The sequence below is a fragment of the Sceloporus undulatus genome, chromosome 1 (genome assembly GCF_019175285.1).
Source record: "Sceloporus undulatus isolate JIND9_A2432 ecotype Alabama chromosome 1, SceUnd_v1.1, whole genome shotgun sequence".
Taxonomy (NCBI): Eukaryota; Metazoa; Chordata; class Lepidosauria; order Squamata; family Phrynosomatidae; genus Sceloporus; species Sceloporus undulatus.
In genome coordinates this window covers 204,291,932-204,308,050 of record NC_056522.1, presented here as the reverse complement: position 1 = coordinate 204,308,050, position 16,119 = coordinate 204,291,932, and the positions used below count along the sequence as shown (strand labels likewise).

Genomic DNA, 16,119 nt, shown 5'->3' with positions numbered 1-16,119 from the left:
CTTTGGCTGTCATTTAAAATAGCCATGGTATAGCTGAGGTGAAGCATGCATACAACTAGAATCTTGAAATTTTTTATTACAACTGATCCATACTACAGAAATAATTCAATTTGATACCAGTTTAACTGCCCTGGCTCAATGCTATGGAAGTCTGGGAACTGTCGTTTGTTGTGGTACCAAAGTCTGGTGCCAAAATAAATTACCATTCCCAGAATTCCCTAGCACTGAGCCAGGGCAGTTAAAGTGGTGTCAAACTGGATTATTTCTACAGTGTGAATTGGACCAGTGACATTGACCACTAAGATTGTTGAGATCAAAAGACAATAAAGGGATGAGAAACAGATGAAAACTAACTTTCTCTTTTTCAGTCAGGGAAGGGGAGAGGGCAGGAAATCCAGCAACAAACTGATAGGCAAATACAAACATTTTACTTCTCTGGGGTGAAGGAAAAAAGCAGAGAGCCTTTATTGTCTAGCTCTTTTGCAAATAATAGTTGATATACAGTGATACTCACATCAAGAGCCACAGATTGCTTTGCCCAGGATTTCTTCACTTGGTCATACATTATAGTATTGTTGATGCCCAAGCCACAAAATATAACAAAAGCCTAAAATATAGCAAAACAATTAATAAGGCAACATGGCATCTCTAGAAATAGTTTACCAGTTAATGCGTTCTTTTAAAGCCTGGTCCGCTGGAAACCTGAGCCAGTTCATAAATGTTAAGCCTCATCATTATGATCATTATCACCACCACCACCACCATCATCATCTACGTTATTTATATCTTGCCTTTCCCCCCAGAATGGGGAATCAAGGTGGCTTACAAAATTAAAACAGATACAATATAGATGAAAAAATGCAGAATATTATCATTAAAGTTAAATTAAACTGTTCATAATATTAAAAAATATTTAAAACATCAATTAAAAATTCAGTATGACCCCAGTATCCATGGGGCATATGTTCCCAGACTTACCATGGAAATGCAAAACCACCTGTATTAGCATAGCCTATTGAAATGAATCCAGTGGATGTTGACCATGAAGTCACACTAGAAGACCTAGAGATTCCTCTCTAGGCATTTCTAGGTCCTCTAATGTGACTCTATGGTCAACTTTCACTGGATGCAGACCATAGAATCATGCTGAAGGACCTAGAAAATATCTAGAAAGAACAGATTTTTTCAGACATGAGTCAGTAAAATTGTGAGCATTGGTCTCATAGATACAGGGGTTGTACTGTAAATAAAGATGTTAAAAGAAGGGCAGCACACTATCTATTAAAAGTCCTTTCTATTGTTTTTTTTTAAATTTGACAGTTCTTGAAGGCCTGTCAGAATAAAAAAAGATGTTTTTCCTGGTGATGGAAGGACAGGTAGGAGGTCCCAGACTAGACTCCCTTGGAAAGGAATTCCAGAGCCTAGGAGCAATAATCAAGAAAGCCCTCTCACAGGTCCTCACCAGATATGCCCTGTTGGGGATGGGGCTGAGAGAACAGCTTCTCCTGAGGATCTTAGCATCCTTCAGGTAGCCTAGACACAAATCCTGACAATAACACAGAGCCATAGCCTCTCGGCTGTGGAATTCTGTCTATGACACAATTATCAGCTATTTCCTCGAACTATTCAAAGCAAAAGCATGCAATGGAGAAGTATGCCTCATCCAACAGGATGGAGTTGGGGACATGAAATTTATCAAAAGGAAATAGATAAAGAAAATTTGGACAGGAAGAGTAAGAATAAAAGGGAAAAGACAAGTACTATGATCTGTAACAAACCCCTTCTTTCTACTATAAATGATTAATTATAGGGGAAAGAAAGAAAAATTTGGACGGATTGTTTTTTGCTTACTTCAGGCAACAAATATCTTGGACCTGTTGCATTTCCACCCATCTTTAAAAAATATAGATCAGACCCAGGAACCCCCAGCAGTTCTTGCATCCCATCTCTTGAGTCCCCATGCACCTGGATATGGGCTTTGTTGAACTCATACACAGATGACAAAAATTGCCTTCTCACTTCCACCAACAGGGAGCATCTTACAAGAGGAGTTCTATTTGTGGATCCATGCCATTGTGTTTAAATGATACATATTTTGCTTCCTATAAGGTTTGAGTATAGGACTACGACTGGAGACCAGGGTTCTAATCCTTGCTCAGCCATGGAACCCACTGGATGACTTTGGCAAATCACACTCTCTCAGCCTCAGAGGAAAGCCATGGCAAATACCCTCTGAACAAAATTTGCCAAGAAAACCCTGTGAAAGGTTCACCTTGAGATTGGCATAAACCAGAAACAACTTGAAGATACACAACAACAACAAACAAGGTTACACCCAAGACAGATATCCAATTAAGATATTCAAAAGAATCCTGTGTGGCTTTTAAAAACTTTATGTAAAAGCCTTAATGCTGGATAGCACAAGTAAACCGAGTACAGTGGACCCTTGTTATATGCTGGGGTTTGGTTCCAAGATCCCCCGTGTATAACAAAATCCGTGTATGCTCAAGTCCCATTAAATATAATGACACAGCAAAATGGTGTCCCTAATAAAAATGGAAAATCAAGGTAAATTTATACTTTTTTGGAATATTTTCAAACCGTGTATGTATGCTTGAATCGGTGTATAAAAAATCCGTGTATAAGAAGGGCCGACTGTATTAGAACATAGTGAAGTCAAGAAAGAAAGCTTGACAAACACCGAGCTAACTCCAATGGAAGCGCTCACAACAGTGTTGTTATTTTATTTCATAGTCCCTGCCTACAACCTTTTCAAGCACTGAAAATCTGTTCTGGAGGGTTCCTTAGCCTCCAGTGGAAGTTTTTAAGGTGAACAGGGAGAGTGTTGCAGGAGGAAAGAGAAATTGCCCTTTCCTGATTCTGTGGTCACTGAATCTGAGGAAAAGGGAACAGGGAGGCAAAATCCTCAGGACTTGGATCTCTGGGACCTGCATAATGAAACAAACAATGCATTACAAAATAAACGTTGTTATCTCAGCAAACCACAGAGTAATGGCTGATACCAAATTTAAGGAGGAAAGCTTGATCATGCTTCTTGCCCCAGCCTAATGCCAGGTCTCAGCTCTCCTGCTGGTTCCAGAAGCAAGTCCTGTTACTGGTGACTGTTGTCAGTTCCCTTTCAGAGCATTTCATTCCCAAGGAAGGATTTTTTTGTCCCGAGCCTAGTCAGACCTTGTGGAGAAAGGTCAGAACTAGAGTAACAAAAAGAGCAGGGCAAAAGAAATGTTCTTAATCTGTGAGTGAAAACTGAATGATTGCCTGGAGCTAATTTTTATATGATATTTAGATCTAGGTCTTATAAAGATTATAAAATATAAAGGCAAAAAGATAAAATATAAAGAGAAAAAGACATGATGCAGAGTATATATTAATAATGATGGAATTATTAAGTTCTAACAGTTTTATGCTTTCATTTTTATTTTACAGTATTTAGATTTCTTCTTTAAACTGATAAAGGTGCTTTGTCTGGAAGACAGAGAGCAGCTTTATAGCTGCAGCTCAGAACTGCCTTTTAAATTTTGTTATCCCACTTCTACTGTCTCTTTGAGATCAGTGCCATGGACGATGAACCAGGCATACAATAACCATGGTGCTGTCAAACAGCTGCCACTAATAATAAGCAAAAAGCCACATAAATCTGCCAAGAATCAGCCAATAATGAATACAGTTGGTAAAACTGCAATTTTAAGCTCAGTTACTGATAAGTCAGTTCCAGTTAAATCACAGGCATTTATTTCTCAGTAAACAGCAGTGGCAGCTAGTGGCTTCCTTGTCAGTGAGGCAGTGACTCTACTACAGGATTTACTCTGAACTTTAATGGGTTTATCGAAAGTGCTGAACTCTATCCTCAAAATGGGTTTAGAAGTCTGAACAATCTGCTAAAATCCAGAGCAGATTCATGGAGACCATCAGTTGCTTCTGGTGAACAGCATAAAGCAATGAATTTAAAATAGAATCAGGCTCTACATGTCTTTCTACTTACAACACAGCTAGGCAAAACCTCACTGATTCTAATGAGAAAGTTGTAGTCCAAAAAATCTGGATCTATTTATTCAGAAATAAATCCCATTGTGTTTGGCAGGGCTTATTGGCAGGTAAGTGTGCACAGAATTTCAAAACAAAACAAATGCTAAAACCAGTGAAACTGAGCCATGCAATATTAACCATGCTTACTCAGAAGCAAGCCCTGCTGAGTTCAAAAAGACTTACTCTTGAGTAAACCACTTCAATTGCAGTTTTAATAATACAGTATTTTATTTTTATTGTGTGCTTTATTAAGCACAGGTCCTTGATACAAAGTTAACATATTTTACCTCAAAAAGTCTCTGATCAGCATCATCAAAAGGTTTCCCATCAAGCCTATTCAGCACTTGAGCTACACCTTTAGACAGAGTTAGGAGACAGGGTTGGTTTTATGTATATATCCAACATAGATATGTATACCCACACAAACACATTAAAAAATCAAGAAATCCCATCATTAATAAAACATATCCATCTGAAAAAATGTAATCCATGAAATCTTATACTGTAATAATTGGTTAGCCTTAAGGAAGCCCCAAGTATTTTTTCCTCCCCTTGTTAATAAAATTCAAGCATTCTTATATAAATCAGTAATACCTTGAATGATATTTGTTAATTACCAACATAACAAATGTATGTTCATGTAGTGATTTCTAGCCTAATCTGCCTTTCTGTTCTTCCCTTCTTCCTTCACACACTGCAGTATGGATTGGAAGTCTTCAGGCAGCATCTTGTCTTTTTTTAAAAAATTGCCTGCAGAACTTTTATTAATTTTAGTACCTTACTGCAAGTACTACCACCACCATCAGTAATACAATTTTAAAATCATGCATATAATAAGCAGACAATAAACTCACTATTACCTTACTTTTCATAAATACTTCTGCCGAATGTTGATCCTCTAATCAATTATGTAATTTTATATTAGGAAGAACTATACTGAACCTTAATTTTCAAAACTACAAGAGGACCACAGATCAGTTGCATAGTATTATTAATGTTATTATTAAGTTTGTAAGAAAATATAAATGTAATATGAGGGGTTTTTTAAAAGTGAAATTCTATATTAGCAAAAATACTTACCAATTATCTGGTGACTGCTATTCCATATAGGGACACAAAGAACAGATCTTATATGAAAACCAGAAATCTGGTCAGCCTAAAACATAAATACAAGAACTTTAGTGATTACTATAGCATACAGCTTAGCATTCATCCAACATGTAAAAATTATTTGAAAATTATTGGGTTCTATCCATTCTTGTCCATCCACCTGTAGAATTTAAACTGATGCTGAAACAGATTTTTCCTTCTTCCCTCTGGAATGTTCTGGAGACACCCCAAATCTGATCCCTAGCAGCAGTGGATCTCTTCTGCTGCTAGGGATCAGATTTGGGGTGTCTCCAGAACACTGCAGGGAGAAGAAGGAGAAATCTATTTTCTAAGGGGTTATTCAGATGTCATTTTTTAGTGTGACGATGTGAATAATCGCACACACACATTGTGGTGTTGTCGTTTGCACTATGGAACTGCATCTATGCACATCTTTGAATTCTGTTGTTCACATGTGTCAGCACTCGAATAAAGATGGAGCCGATGATGCAGATGTATTCAAAGTACATTCAAGGCATGCAGAGTTCTATCCCAGTTTATCCTGGGTCTATTTGTATTATTTATTCATATAGCCGATGGTGCAAACATTTTAGGAAAACTCAGAAAAATACCTAAGATTGATTATCCTGGGTTAAGTGGGGGGGGGGGGTTGGTAGCTTCCCCAACTTAATTGGATGCATTCAAAATAAATGTGAACAGCAAAGATTCAACCCATATTCTACCTAGATTATTCTCACCATCTGAATAGTCCTATAAAGTCATACCATTACAAATTTCTGCTAAACTGAATTTACACTGTATTACTGAATAAGTGAGCAGAAATACACCTTATGGTAACCTATTTGGGAAACCGACCAACAAAGAAAGATAAAACCAAAAGAGTTAGTTTACATATTTTGTTTCTGAAGTGTCAGATTATATCGTCTTCCACAAGAAGGAGACAGCACTCTGTTACTTTCAGCAGTTCTTTTACATAGCAACATAATATTTAGTAGGTTCAACCCCAAACTTACTTGAAAATACTGTACACCAAAACAAATGTAACAAATCAACAACACGATTTCCTAGATTATCTAGACAATTAAATACTTTCAGGAAGGTGACCAGATAACACAGGCTGGGCCATAGAAGGCCAGTGTTGTAGATCAAGGACTGCAATGAGTTGGCAACCAGAAATATCAACAGTATAAAGAAGCCCTTACTTTTCAAGGAAGAACTTTAAAAGCATGGCTACATTAGTCAAATGACCTGGTTCCGCCTGTCCTTGTGTTGCCCTGTCTTTACGATGCAGTGCCAAAGGGCTGATTCAACTGAGGATTGTCTTCACAATGTCAGGGCACTTGCGCAATGAATCCAGGCCAAACCTTCATTAAATCAGAATAAAAATCCCCTATCTTGTGTTCTGGATCTTCCCAGAAAATCCAGAAGAATTTGGAGCAATACCAGTTGGCTGTTTACTGAACATCCTGCTGTGTCATCCACCGCCGACACTACTGCCATAGATGGGTCCTTCCCATTGAGGTCACAGCCATATGAATGATGCTACGCACCTTGTTTCTGGCCTCAGCAGGAGAGACTTGTGCCAGCGGTGGCAGGTGGCACAGCGGTGTCCTGCCTGAACAGCCATCTCACGTTGCTCCATAATGTGCAGGTAATGAGGGGAATTCAAGACAGCTAAGGGGCCAGAATACCCTGGTATGCTCCCAGAGTATTCTGGCCAGCATAGATCCACCGTAAGACATTTATAGGTCAATCTGAGCATAATAAGGCATAACAATGTTATGCTCATGGGTCTTAAAGAAGTAGATGATGGATACAAGTTCAAATATTAAAAGCAGTCTGAAACTGTCACATAGGTAAAAGTGGCAATATTTCAAGACATATAAGTCTTTATGAAAATAGGAAAGGCTTTTCCCCCTAAATTAAAAAAAAACATAGATGTTTTTGTATATCTTAGAAATAATCTATTAATTCTGAAATCAAGGAACACAATATGAAGGCAAACTGTATTATTTCTACAGACACCGTTCCTTGTACAGTGTTTTTGTAGTCCTAATGAAGTCAGCCTGTGCAGAAACTCAGGATTGCTGCCAACAGCTGCCAAATATTTGAAGAAATTAGTATGCATTGTATAGAATGACTGGCTCCTCTGTTTTTTTTTAACCAGCATGCTAAGACTTGTGTTTAGTCTTTAGTTGCATAAGGGTTTATTGAAATATGAAGAGCTGCACTTTTATTTTCACAATTATGTTTTTAAATGCTTTCAAGATTGCCTTAAAAATTTTTTTAATTGTTTTATTACTTTTTAAACTTTTGTATTATATATTATTTTATGTATTTTAACTTATGCCGTAAGTCACCTTGGACCACATACTGAGAGCAAGGCAGGTATGAATAAAATAAAAATAAATGAATAAACATACTGGAGACCTAGTTCAGCTCTGTATCTTTGAATCCTTAGGGTCAACATCAACTGGCACATCAGCTATAGCCTTTTTTGGGCAGGGATGGCTTTGCCACAGCAGTTCGTGATCTGTTAACTTCCTGCAGTGCAATATGCAATATGGTTCCAGACCAAATTCAAAGTATTGGTGAATACAGACAGAGGGGGCCTTTGATATTTGAAGAAGCTTTCTCCCCATAAATATATCTGCCTAGGGATTGGGATCTGTTGAAGGGACTCTCACTGTGCCCTCCACCCCACTCAAATGGCAGCAATACACTGTCTGAGAAGATGGGTCCTTTTGTGCTGTGTCACCTGGGTTTTGGAACTTCCCCTTTGGAGGCCCTCTGTTCCAAAATGGGAGAATCGTGGTGCTTGTTTGTAAGGAATGACCAGTGCTTACTATGGGGTAAGCACTGGTAAAATGCCACTCAAACATTTAGGAAATGTGTGTGTCTGAAAGACTGACGTGCTTCCTAAACATCAGGCAATCGTTGGCTAGCCTCCAGTGTCCCTGAATCATTCAAGGAGCAACAATTTCCTATGAACGGAAACTTTGCGGTGTTGTTGTTGCAACTGTTGTATGTTGCCTTAAGGAGATGGAGAAAAGACCAACAAATGCCAGAAATTAACAAGTAAAAACAACCAGAATATCAAAACTTTAGCAACAATTTGAATATGGAGGAAGAAAGGCAGAGTGAAAAATGTGACAGCACATGCTACTACACATTTCTTAGCTCTGTCTTACTTTAATGAGAGATGATGGCAATTGTTTATTAATACTACATTGTCTCAAAAAGCCATTCTTCCTGAAGTTTGACTTTGGAGATTAAATGTCTATGACAACTGGGTTAAAAATTAATTATCACCTCTTCTGTGTCACTACATCATTCTTTCCTCTTCATAAATCAGGCCAGCAATTTTTGTTGCTGTATATTTTAAGTAAGCATGAAACAAAAATTAATTAGCTGCATTACATATTAATCAATACATGGCATATTTAAAATATGGCTATAAATGCAGTAAGAATATGGAATATATTACTTCTACGTATCTTTTTGCAAGAAATATTTCTAAGGCATTAGACGAACATTTTGAAAAGCTGAAAAAAAATGATGCTTGCAGTTTCTCCACTATTTGATACTGAGAGTTTATTTCAAATTTGACTTAAAAATAATTATAATGGCAAGTGTTCATTTATGATTTCCTACAAAATTGAGAGTCTGTAAAAGAGTGTGTAGCAGTTAGAACAATCCCCTGTATATTGTCCTGAGCTCTATGGAAGAGAAAGAAACTACAAATATGATAGACAAACGAAGGAAAGTATTGGAGATGGCTCTACCATCTGTGCCTCAGGTAGCACATGTTGAGAAGCAGCAGAGCCTCCTCCTAGTCTTCTTGAGCCTCCCATCCATTTCCTTTTTTATTTTGGAGGAGAGAACTGAAGTGGTGCTATGCTGACTATCTTCAGCTAGCCGGTTGTCCTCAGACAGAATGAATGTCACTATGCAATCACTTGGGCTGAATTAAAACTCAGCTGACAACCTAGAACATTTCTGTATATGGTATATATCAGTGGCTTTGCATTGTATATAGGAGATTTCAAGCAATAATTCATTTCCCCCCATGTCATAACTCATGCTTTTTCAAAATAGGATTTCCACTCAGGATTTTCAGCATGTTTACAGTGCTCTCTTTCACAGCACATCTACAGTACTGGGACCAACAGAATAACAATGCTAGGACTAAAGGGAATATTGGCAATTGTGGCATATATTGTCATCATCAGTAGTGATCTAATAATGTTAAGTGTTAGATCATGAGCACTGAGAAACAGTGAGGTGGCAATGAAACGTCACTCCTTTATCTGTATCAACCAGGCAATTATTTGGTTGAAAGTATCTTATTACTGTTGTGTCAATGACTAAACCAAATGGAGCAAAGTTAATTCAGGAGACAGTTCTGTCCTGCATATGTTTTGCCATGCATCCTACCCATGAATAAAATCAGCATTCAGCCAACAGGATAACCATGACTAAAATCACAACTTAAGCTATATGAACTTAATCCAAGCTTCTATGAGTGTGGGCTTCAAAAGAATACAGGATTTATAATGATATAGGTCTTACTTCTGCATCAAAGCGAGGATCTTGATATGCATCACTGATGTTCACTGGGAGGCCCGTGGAGGCTACAAGTTCAGCAATGCTATTATTTATTAGCCAGTCTGAATAAGATGAAGATGGTTTCTCCAAACTGTCTTTGAAACTATCAGAAGGGCAGAGCAGAAGAAGAAAAGGGTATAGTCACTGTTGCTTGAAAGCTCATCTTCATAAATCTGGAAAGCATAGCCTTATATCAGGATTACTACAAAAATTCAAAGCAGCTCAACAGCATTAGGCACAGAATAATACATAGTTTTATTTATTGGCATGTGTCCAGTATTCATGTTTTTACAGAAAGAGGGGATACAATGAAGATGCATAACAAAGATCTTTCAGTAAATTTACAATACAGTAACATGGTTTTTTTTACGTATAATAAACATCACAGACAGCCAAATTCCTAAACCAGTTAAGATGGTATATGGATCCAACCCCATTTGCCCCAGTGTCTGGTCCAATGCTTGGGTCCAAGCCAAGTATTTTAGCTTAGCCTGTCTGTGGCTGAGACCAAGGCTATAAAGATGAATGCTCTGCTCAGGAGGAGGAAATGCAAATGAGCTGTGCAGTAAATGTGAGGAAAAATCAGCAATGTTATTTTAATGGTGTACATCAGAAGCAAATTTTTAAAATCAGAAAAACAAAAGAAGCTGTCTAATTGGTTTGAAAAGAATACCTTGCCTATCAGGACTTTATCACACAGGGGAAAACCGGGGAGAAAGTAGGGATTTAAATTGTCATTATACCATAAAAATTGCAAGATTGCAGTGAATATTTTCACACACATTGTGATTAAAGAGAACTTACCCTGGTAATAACCAGGTAATAACCAGCAACAAATCAATCATGAGATACTATAAGTTTCAGAACAGAGCACACAGAAAAAGAGAAAGGGATCTGCAACTAAACAGCTGGATCCACCAGCCACAGAAAACAGAATGGATTTATGTTAGCTATGTAATTCTCCACACACTCATTCACAGAAGTTCTGCTTTAAAAGAAAAAGAAAAAAACACCTATAAACAAACTGAGATAAGACTGCAATCCAATACAAACTTATTATGCAGTAAATACCACTGAACTCAATGGAGCTTACATCTAAGTAAACATGTACAGGATTGCACAGAACATGATTTTAAACCTCTCTCTCTTCTTCTAAGCCAGCAAGAAGCTGACGTCTAAAAATTACTATTCAAGTTGTTCTCAATGGAAGTAGCAAATTGTGTATTAATTGTGAGTATGGGCTTTGACAGCAACATAAAGGCTAAATGTAAAAAGATGCAGCACTGTGGAAATTCAAGGTCTAGTTAAATGTTTAAAGATTTACTGTGGAGGCTTCATGTACAGGAGGGGGGGAAATGCACAGCCCCAATTAAGATCTAGGCATTATTATTAGATGAAAATCTGATTAAATCAGCACTAGATTATGTGTGACAAGTATTAGGAGCAGCTAAATAAATTCAAGTTGACAAAACAAGAAGTCATTCAGGTGGAAGTTCTAAAAGTAGCCTAGAAACACTTCCAGTGATATTATTTCCTACTGCTGCTCTCTGGGGAAAAAGTCATCAAATTTGCAGAGGTAAATTTATTTATTTATTGGATTTATATCTTGCCTTTCTCCCAAAATTCAATCCCAGCACTGAGGTTCACTTAGTAAGGGCTCCACTCTGAAGAACAGTGAATGCCCAACTGGCACTGATGGGAACTGAGGTTGGAACACCAACTGCAGTCCTTCTTCAATGATAGTTTGATGCCTGACCACAGTTACCCATCCTCAAATAACACTTGGCAATGTAGTGTATTTGAACACTCCTTTGAAGAGCTGTTTGAATTTAAAATGCAGCAGTTAAACTGATGTCTGGAGCTAATTATACAGACCATCCTGCCAGTTCTTCACTGGCTTCCCAAGTGTTTCTGAGTGCAATGACACAGCTCTAAGTGGCTTAAGGTTAATGTTATCCTAAGGACCCCCTTGAGATTGAGCAGTGAGATCAGGAAAGTGGTGACTCAGAAAGCAGCCTGTCCATCCTGGCTGGAGGTTTCTGGGAGCTGAGACCTAGAAGTGCTGGGTCCATAGTCTGAATGAGATTGAAAAGATAGTCTCTGTAGGGTTGGTACACCTGCTTGTTTACTCTTATGCAATGGTTCTCAATCTTTGGTCCTTCAGAAGTTTTGGATTTCATCTCACAAAAGTCTCAGCCAGTTCAACCAATAATCAAGGGAAGTTGTCTACACTGACTGAAAAAATCAGTGTCACCACACATTTTCCTGGTCCACAATGACCCCCACAGTGACCCGTTAACACAACACACAAGAACAAACACAGTGAGGTGACATCAGGCCCAACTGGCCACACATTTCTTCTGGTGAACTCACTTCGCTTGACTGTGTTTTGCCTTTCCAGCATGCGTCAATCTATCAACCAATAGCTATTATTGTCAGTTTAACCCATCTTGCACTCTGACTGGATGCCTCTCCATCCAATTTCCTTTATCCTTTTGCCATTCCAGTGAGTGAGGGAAGGAATTTTAAATGCATGCACACATACACATGACATGGAAAGAAAGAAAAACTTTTATTCTTTTATATTTATAAATATTTATAAATATACTTAGAAAATATATTTTATTTATGGAAATGTCCAGCCATGAGATCAATGGTGAGAGATTAAATTGGACTACCTTCTCCCTCTTCCTCTTTGCACCCAAGTGTTGCTTTTGTTTTCAGCCTTTTTATGCTTCTTCCTACACCAATCCCCTCCCCATCTGATCAGAAATAAGTTGTATCATCTTTGTTTTTAATTCAGTGGAGCAGCCCAGCAGGTGCATTCCTTCTCTCCCCCTCCACACTTATTCTTTTGCTCGCTTGTGCAGAGCTCTCACACATTCTTTCCCCATCAGCCCCATAAATACATTGAAGATTTCCACATGAGCAAGCAAGCGAATGATGGCAGGGACTGAGAATAGGGAGTGTGTGAGATGTCCACACAAACAAGTGAGCAAATGATTTGTGGAGAAGAGGGAATGTACACACCCCATTCACTGAAATAAAAACAAGTAGGGGGAAGAATAAAAAGAATAAAAAACAAGTGTAACACTCAGGCAGTGGGAAGGAAGACGGAGTAGGCAGCATGATCCAGTGGTCCCCAAACTGTGCTCTTTAAGGGATTTTGGACTTCAATTCCCAGAATCTCAGACTATTGGGCAACATGGCTGAGGCTTCTGGGAGCTGAAATGCAAAATCTCTTAAGGGTCACAGTGTGGGGACCACCAAGGCCCTCACTAATGATTTCAAGGCTGAACATATAGTGAAGTAGAAAAATACGGTGACACACACCAGGCTTGCTGGATCCAAAACATCCTCCCATCCCAGCCCCACACTAAGGCTGCCTTGGAGCACCTGCCACACACAGGAAAATTCAGATTTTTAGTAAAACTTCAGGGTAAAAGGTGATTTAGAAATTAAATCTGTCTGAACTACACTGTGAATTTGCATTTCTCAGAATTTTCAGCATTAGGTAAATGGCTTTATTTGCTTGGTATTCGTGATGTGTTATCTGTGGTGTAGTCATTTTTTATCCTATTGTCACATTAGTTGTATAGTTTTTATATACTATTATTAGTAAGCTTTCTTTCCAATTTTGGAGATGTCAGACATATCTTACATCAATATAAATAAATAAACAGACTAAAGAATAATTTCCAAACTCCTCTTACTAATGGCTCCCCGATGTTTGCTGTGCCTCTGTGGTGGGATTTTTTGTTTTTGCTTTGATTCTTTGCCTGACATGTTTTATTTGTGGAATTTGGCTTCCAGTTTAAAATAATAAATTGTATTAAATTTAAAGGCAAAAGAGATTCAATAGATACCAATAGATACAAAGCCAAACTGGATTCAAAGCCATTTTGCTAATGATTTTTCATGCCTTGGGGTCTACATTTACTTTGACATCAATACTTGAACCTTTCTTCCGTGAAATCAAAACCTTTCAATGTGCCAAAAGAGTATAAATGACACATAAAGACACATAAATGTGTTTTAGACCTTTCCCAATAGACTTTTCTTCTCCTGCCTTCAGATACAGTAATGGCAAGGACAACCACGGACATGTTCTGTTATGGTATAGCAGAGGTGGAATCCATGCTAGCCACACAAAGAAATGGAGATGGATTCTGAGAGATGAAGTCCAAAAACCTGTAGGAGGCTTCATGCTTCCCACCCTGGTGCCATAGTGACATTTCTAGAGGCTGTTAACTTTGCTCCTTACAGCAACATAGGTGATTGATAGCTCCATACATCTAATTCATACTACTAGGGAAACACAGAAGTAATGGTTGTTACAGCATGGATGCTGATTGTATCACCACCAGACCTTCCAAGCAAGGCTGAACAATTTCACTGGCTACCCAATACAGCCAAGTGCTTCACATACAATTAGTGGGATTCAGAATCAAAGGCAGCTGGTATTAGAATTATATGGAACTGAACCCCTGTTAGGGGAAATAAGATATGGAGAGCAGAACAGTGGATGGAGAAGAGGAGAAGACGACTGCCTCAGGGAAAATAGATGAGTGGGGGAAGAATTAAGCACCTTCTTTCTGCTACCACTGTTCTCTGCGAATTCCATCATCTTGTGCATGTTTCACAGAGAGGAAAAGTCAGTGGCTTGTTCTTCCCAAGGGATGCAGCTACAGAAATGGGCTTTATCTCCAAATAAGAATTCTACCCCCTCCAAATGAAATTTTCCTTCAGTCCCCAAATTTCTAGCATTGCATTAATTCAAAAGTTCAGTTGAGCATTTAGAAATACAGCCTAAGTAGCCAAAGAAACGGGGCAGGCAAAGTTACCAAGTGAACATGAACTCAGCAAAGTTCTTATTGTTGTTGCTGTGTGCCTTGAAGTTGTTCCCGAGTTACAGCAACCTTTCTTAGGGAGATTTTTTCAGAGGGGATTTACCTTTGCCTTCCTCTGAGGCTGTGAGAGTGTTACTTGTCCAAGGTCACCCAGTGCATTTCCACAGTCAAGTGAGGATTCGAACATCCCTAGTCACTCAAATCACTACACCACACTGGCCCATTAGAGTTCTAGGTGTGAACAATTTTCAATGTCAAACTTTCTACAATGAAATTTGGAGACTGAAGGAAAAGTGCACTGAGAGGGCAGAATTTTTCTTGGGGGAAACCTCATCCTCCCCAAGCTACACCCTTTTCCACCCTCTTTGTAACATGCAGAGGGATTAATTTGTAAATCTTGCATCCTGTGAACCACAACTTTTTTGGGCTTATTTCTACATTTGTACTTCTTAAGGAAAGTCACCCAAGTGTTCAGTTGCTGAAGCAACTAACTGTACATTTTTGAGATATGAGTGCGGGTTATTTAAGTCTTATAAATTATACCACAGTCCTTTGGGAATAGTGTCATCATATCACTCAGTCCTCTGTAAATCCTCCATATCAGCTCCCTATGTGTCATACACTATACTTGTTTGTTTTCAGTCGCAGTGCAAATAAATACAATGTGTGTATGCTAGAGGCAAAAATCAAATATAAATGTTGTCAACCAGTCATCCTCTGTGAACCTGTATTATATTTTTAACTGATGAGACAGCACTTTTCATGTCAGCGTTATCCCTCTTTCTGAGTGGATGAACATTCCCATGCTGCAGTAGCATAGCAAGGCAAAGCACAGCCCCAGAAGTTTGAAAATAATAACATTTTGGAAGTGAAAAAACAACACCTACACAAGAATTTTAAAAATGAACTGATTAAAAAAAGAACAAACGAGAATAAAAAAAATAGATGACAGAAACTAAGTAAGTATAGATGTTGTCCCCAGCCTGGATAAGAGACCTTTAGGAGGAGCCGTCATAGCAGGGATAGAAAAATATTCATTAATTACATCACAAATAATGTCACCGTTGTGCTACTACATTCCACAGGGTGGGACACTGTTTTGTGTTGCATACTGAGGGAGAGGGGGGAGAGCGAGCAGGATATTAAATAAATAAATAAGTCACAAAACTAATATGTGGTGATTTGGGGATAGAAATGCACTTTTGCTGGTAGAACATACTGGAATTTGAGCGTAGGACAAATGAAAGAAGACGACAAAATCAGAGCTTGGTAAAGTTATTTTTTTAGATTACAGCTCCCAGAATCCTCCAGTCAACATGAGAATTGCACAAACCCTGCAAAAGCTCAAGTGAACATCTATTAACTGGAGGCAACCAATGAGAAACTAAGCAATGAACAGGGGAACAGAAATGGTAGTCTCTTTAAACCAGTGGTGGACAAGTGTGCAGTAGGGACAATTCTACCAAATCACCATATTTTTTGGATGCTTTTGGTCCATTTTGGC

The 16,119-nt window shown here is 38.4% G+C and overlaps 1 protein-coding gene across 5 annotated transcripts in view; it reads right to left on the bottom strand.

Moving 5' to 3' along the window:
• The window catches only part of PDE11A (phosphodiesterase 11A), a 206,106-nt gene that overhangs the window by 83,331 nt on the left and 106,656 nt on the right, over positions 1 to 16,119 (bottom strand). For all 5 annotated transcript variants that reach the window (XM_042445148.1, XM_042445145.1, XM_042445146.1 and 2 more), the window contains 4 exons: positions 9,730 to 9,868; positions 5,128 to 5,203; positions 4,335 to 4,402; positions 515 to 607 (listed from right to left, as the gene is read on the bottom strand). In XM_042445148.1, the coding sequence (XP_042301082.1) occupies positions 515 to 607; positions 4,335 to 4,402; positions 5,128 to 5,203; positions 9,730 to 9,868 (376 nt within the window). The remainder of the gene's footprint in view (positions 1 to 514; positions 608 to 4,334; positions 4,403 to 5,127; positions 5,204 to 9,729; positions 9,869 to 16,119) is intronic.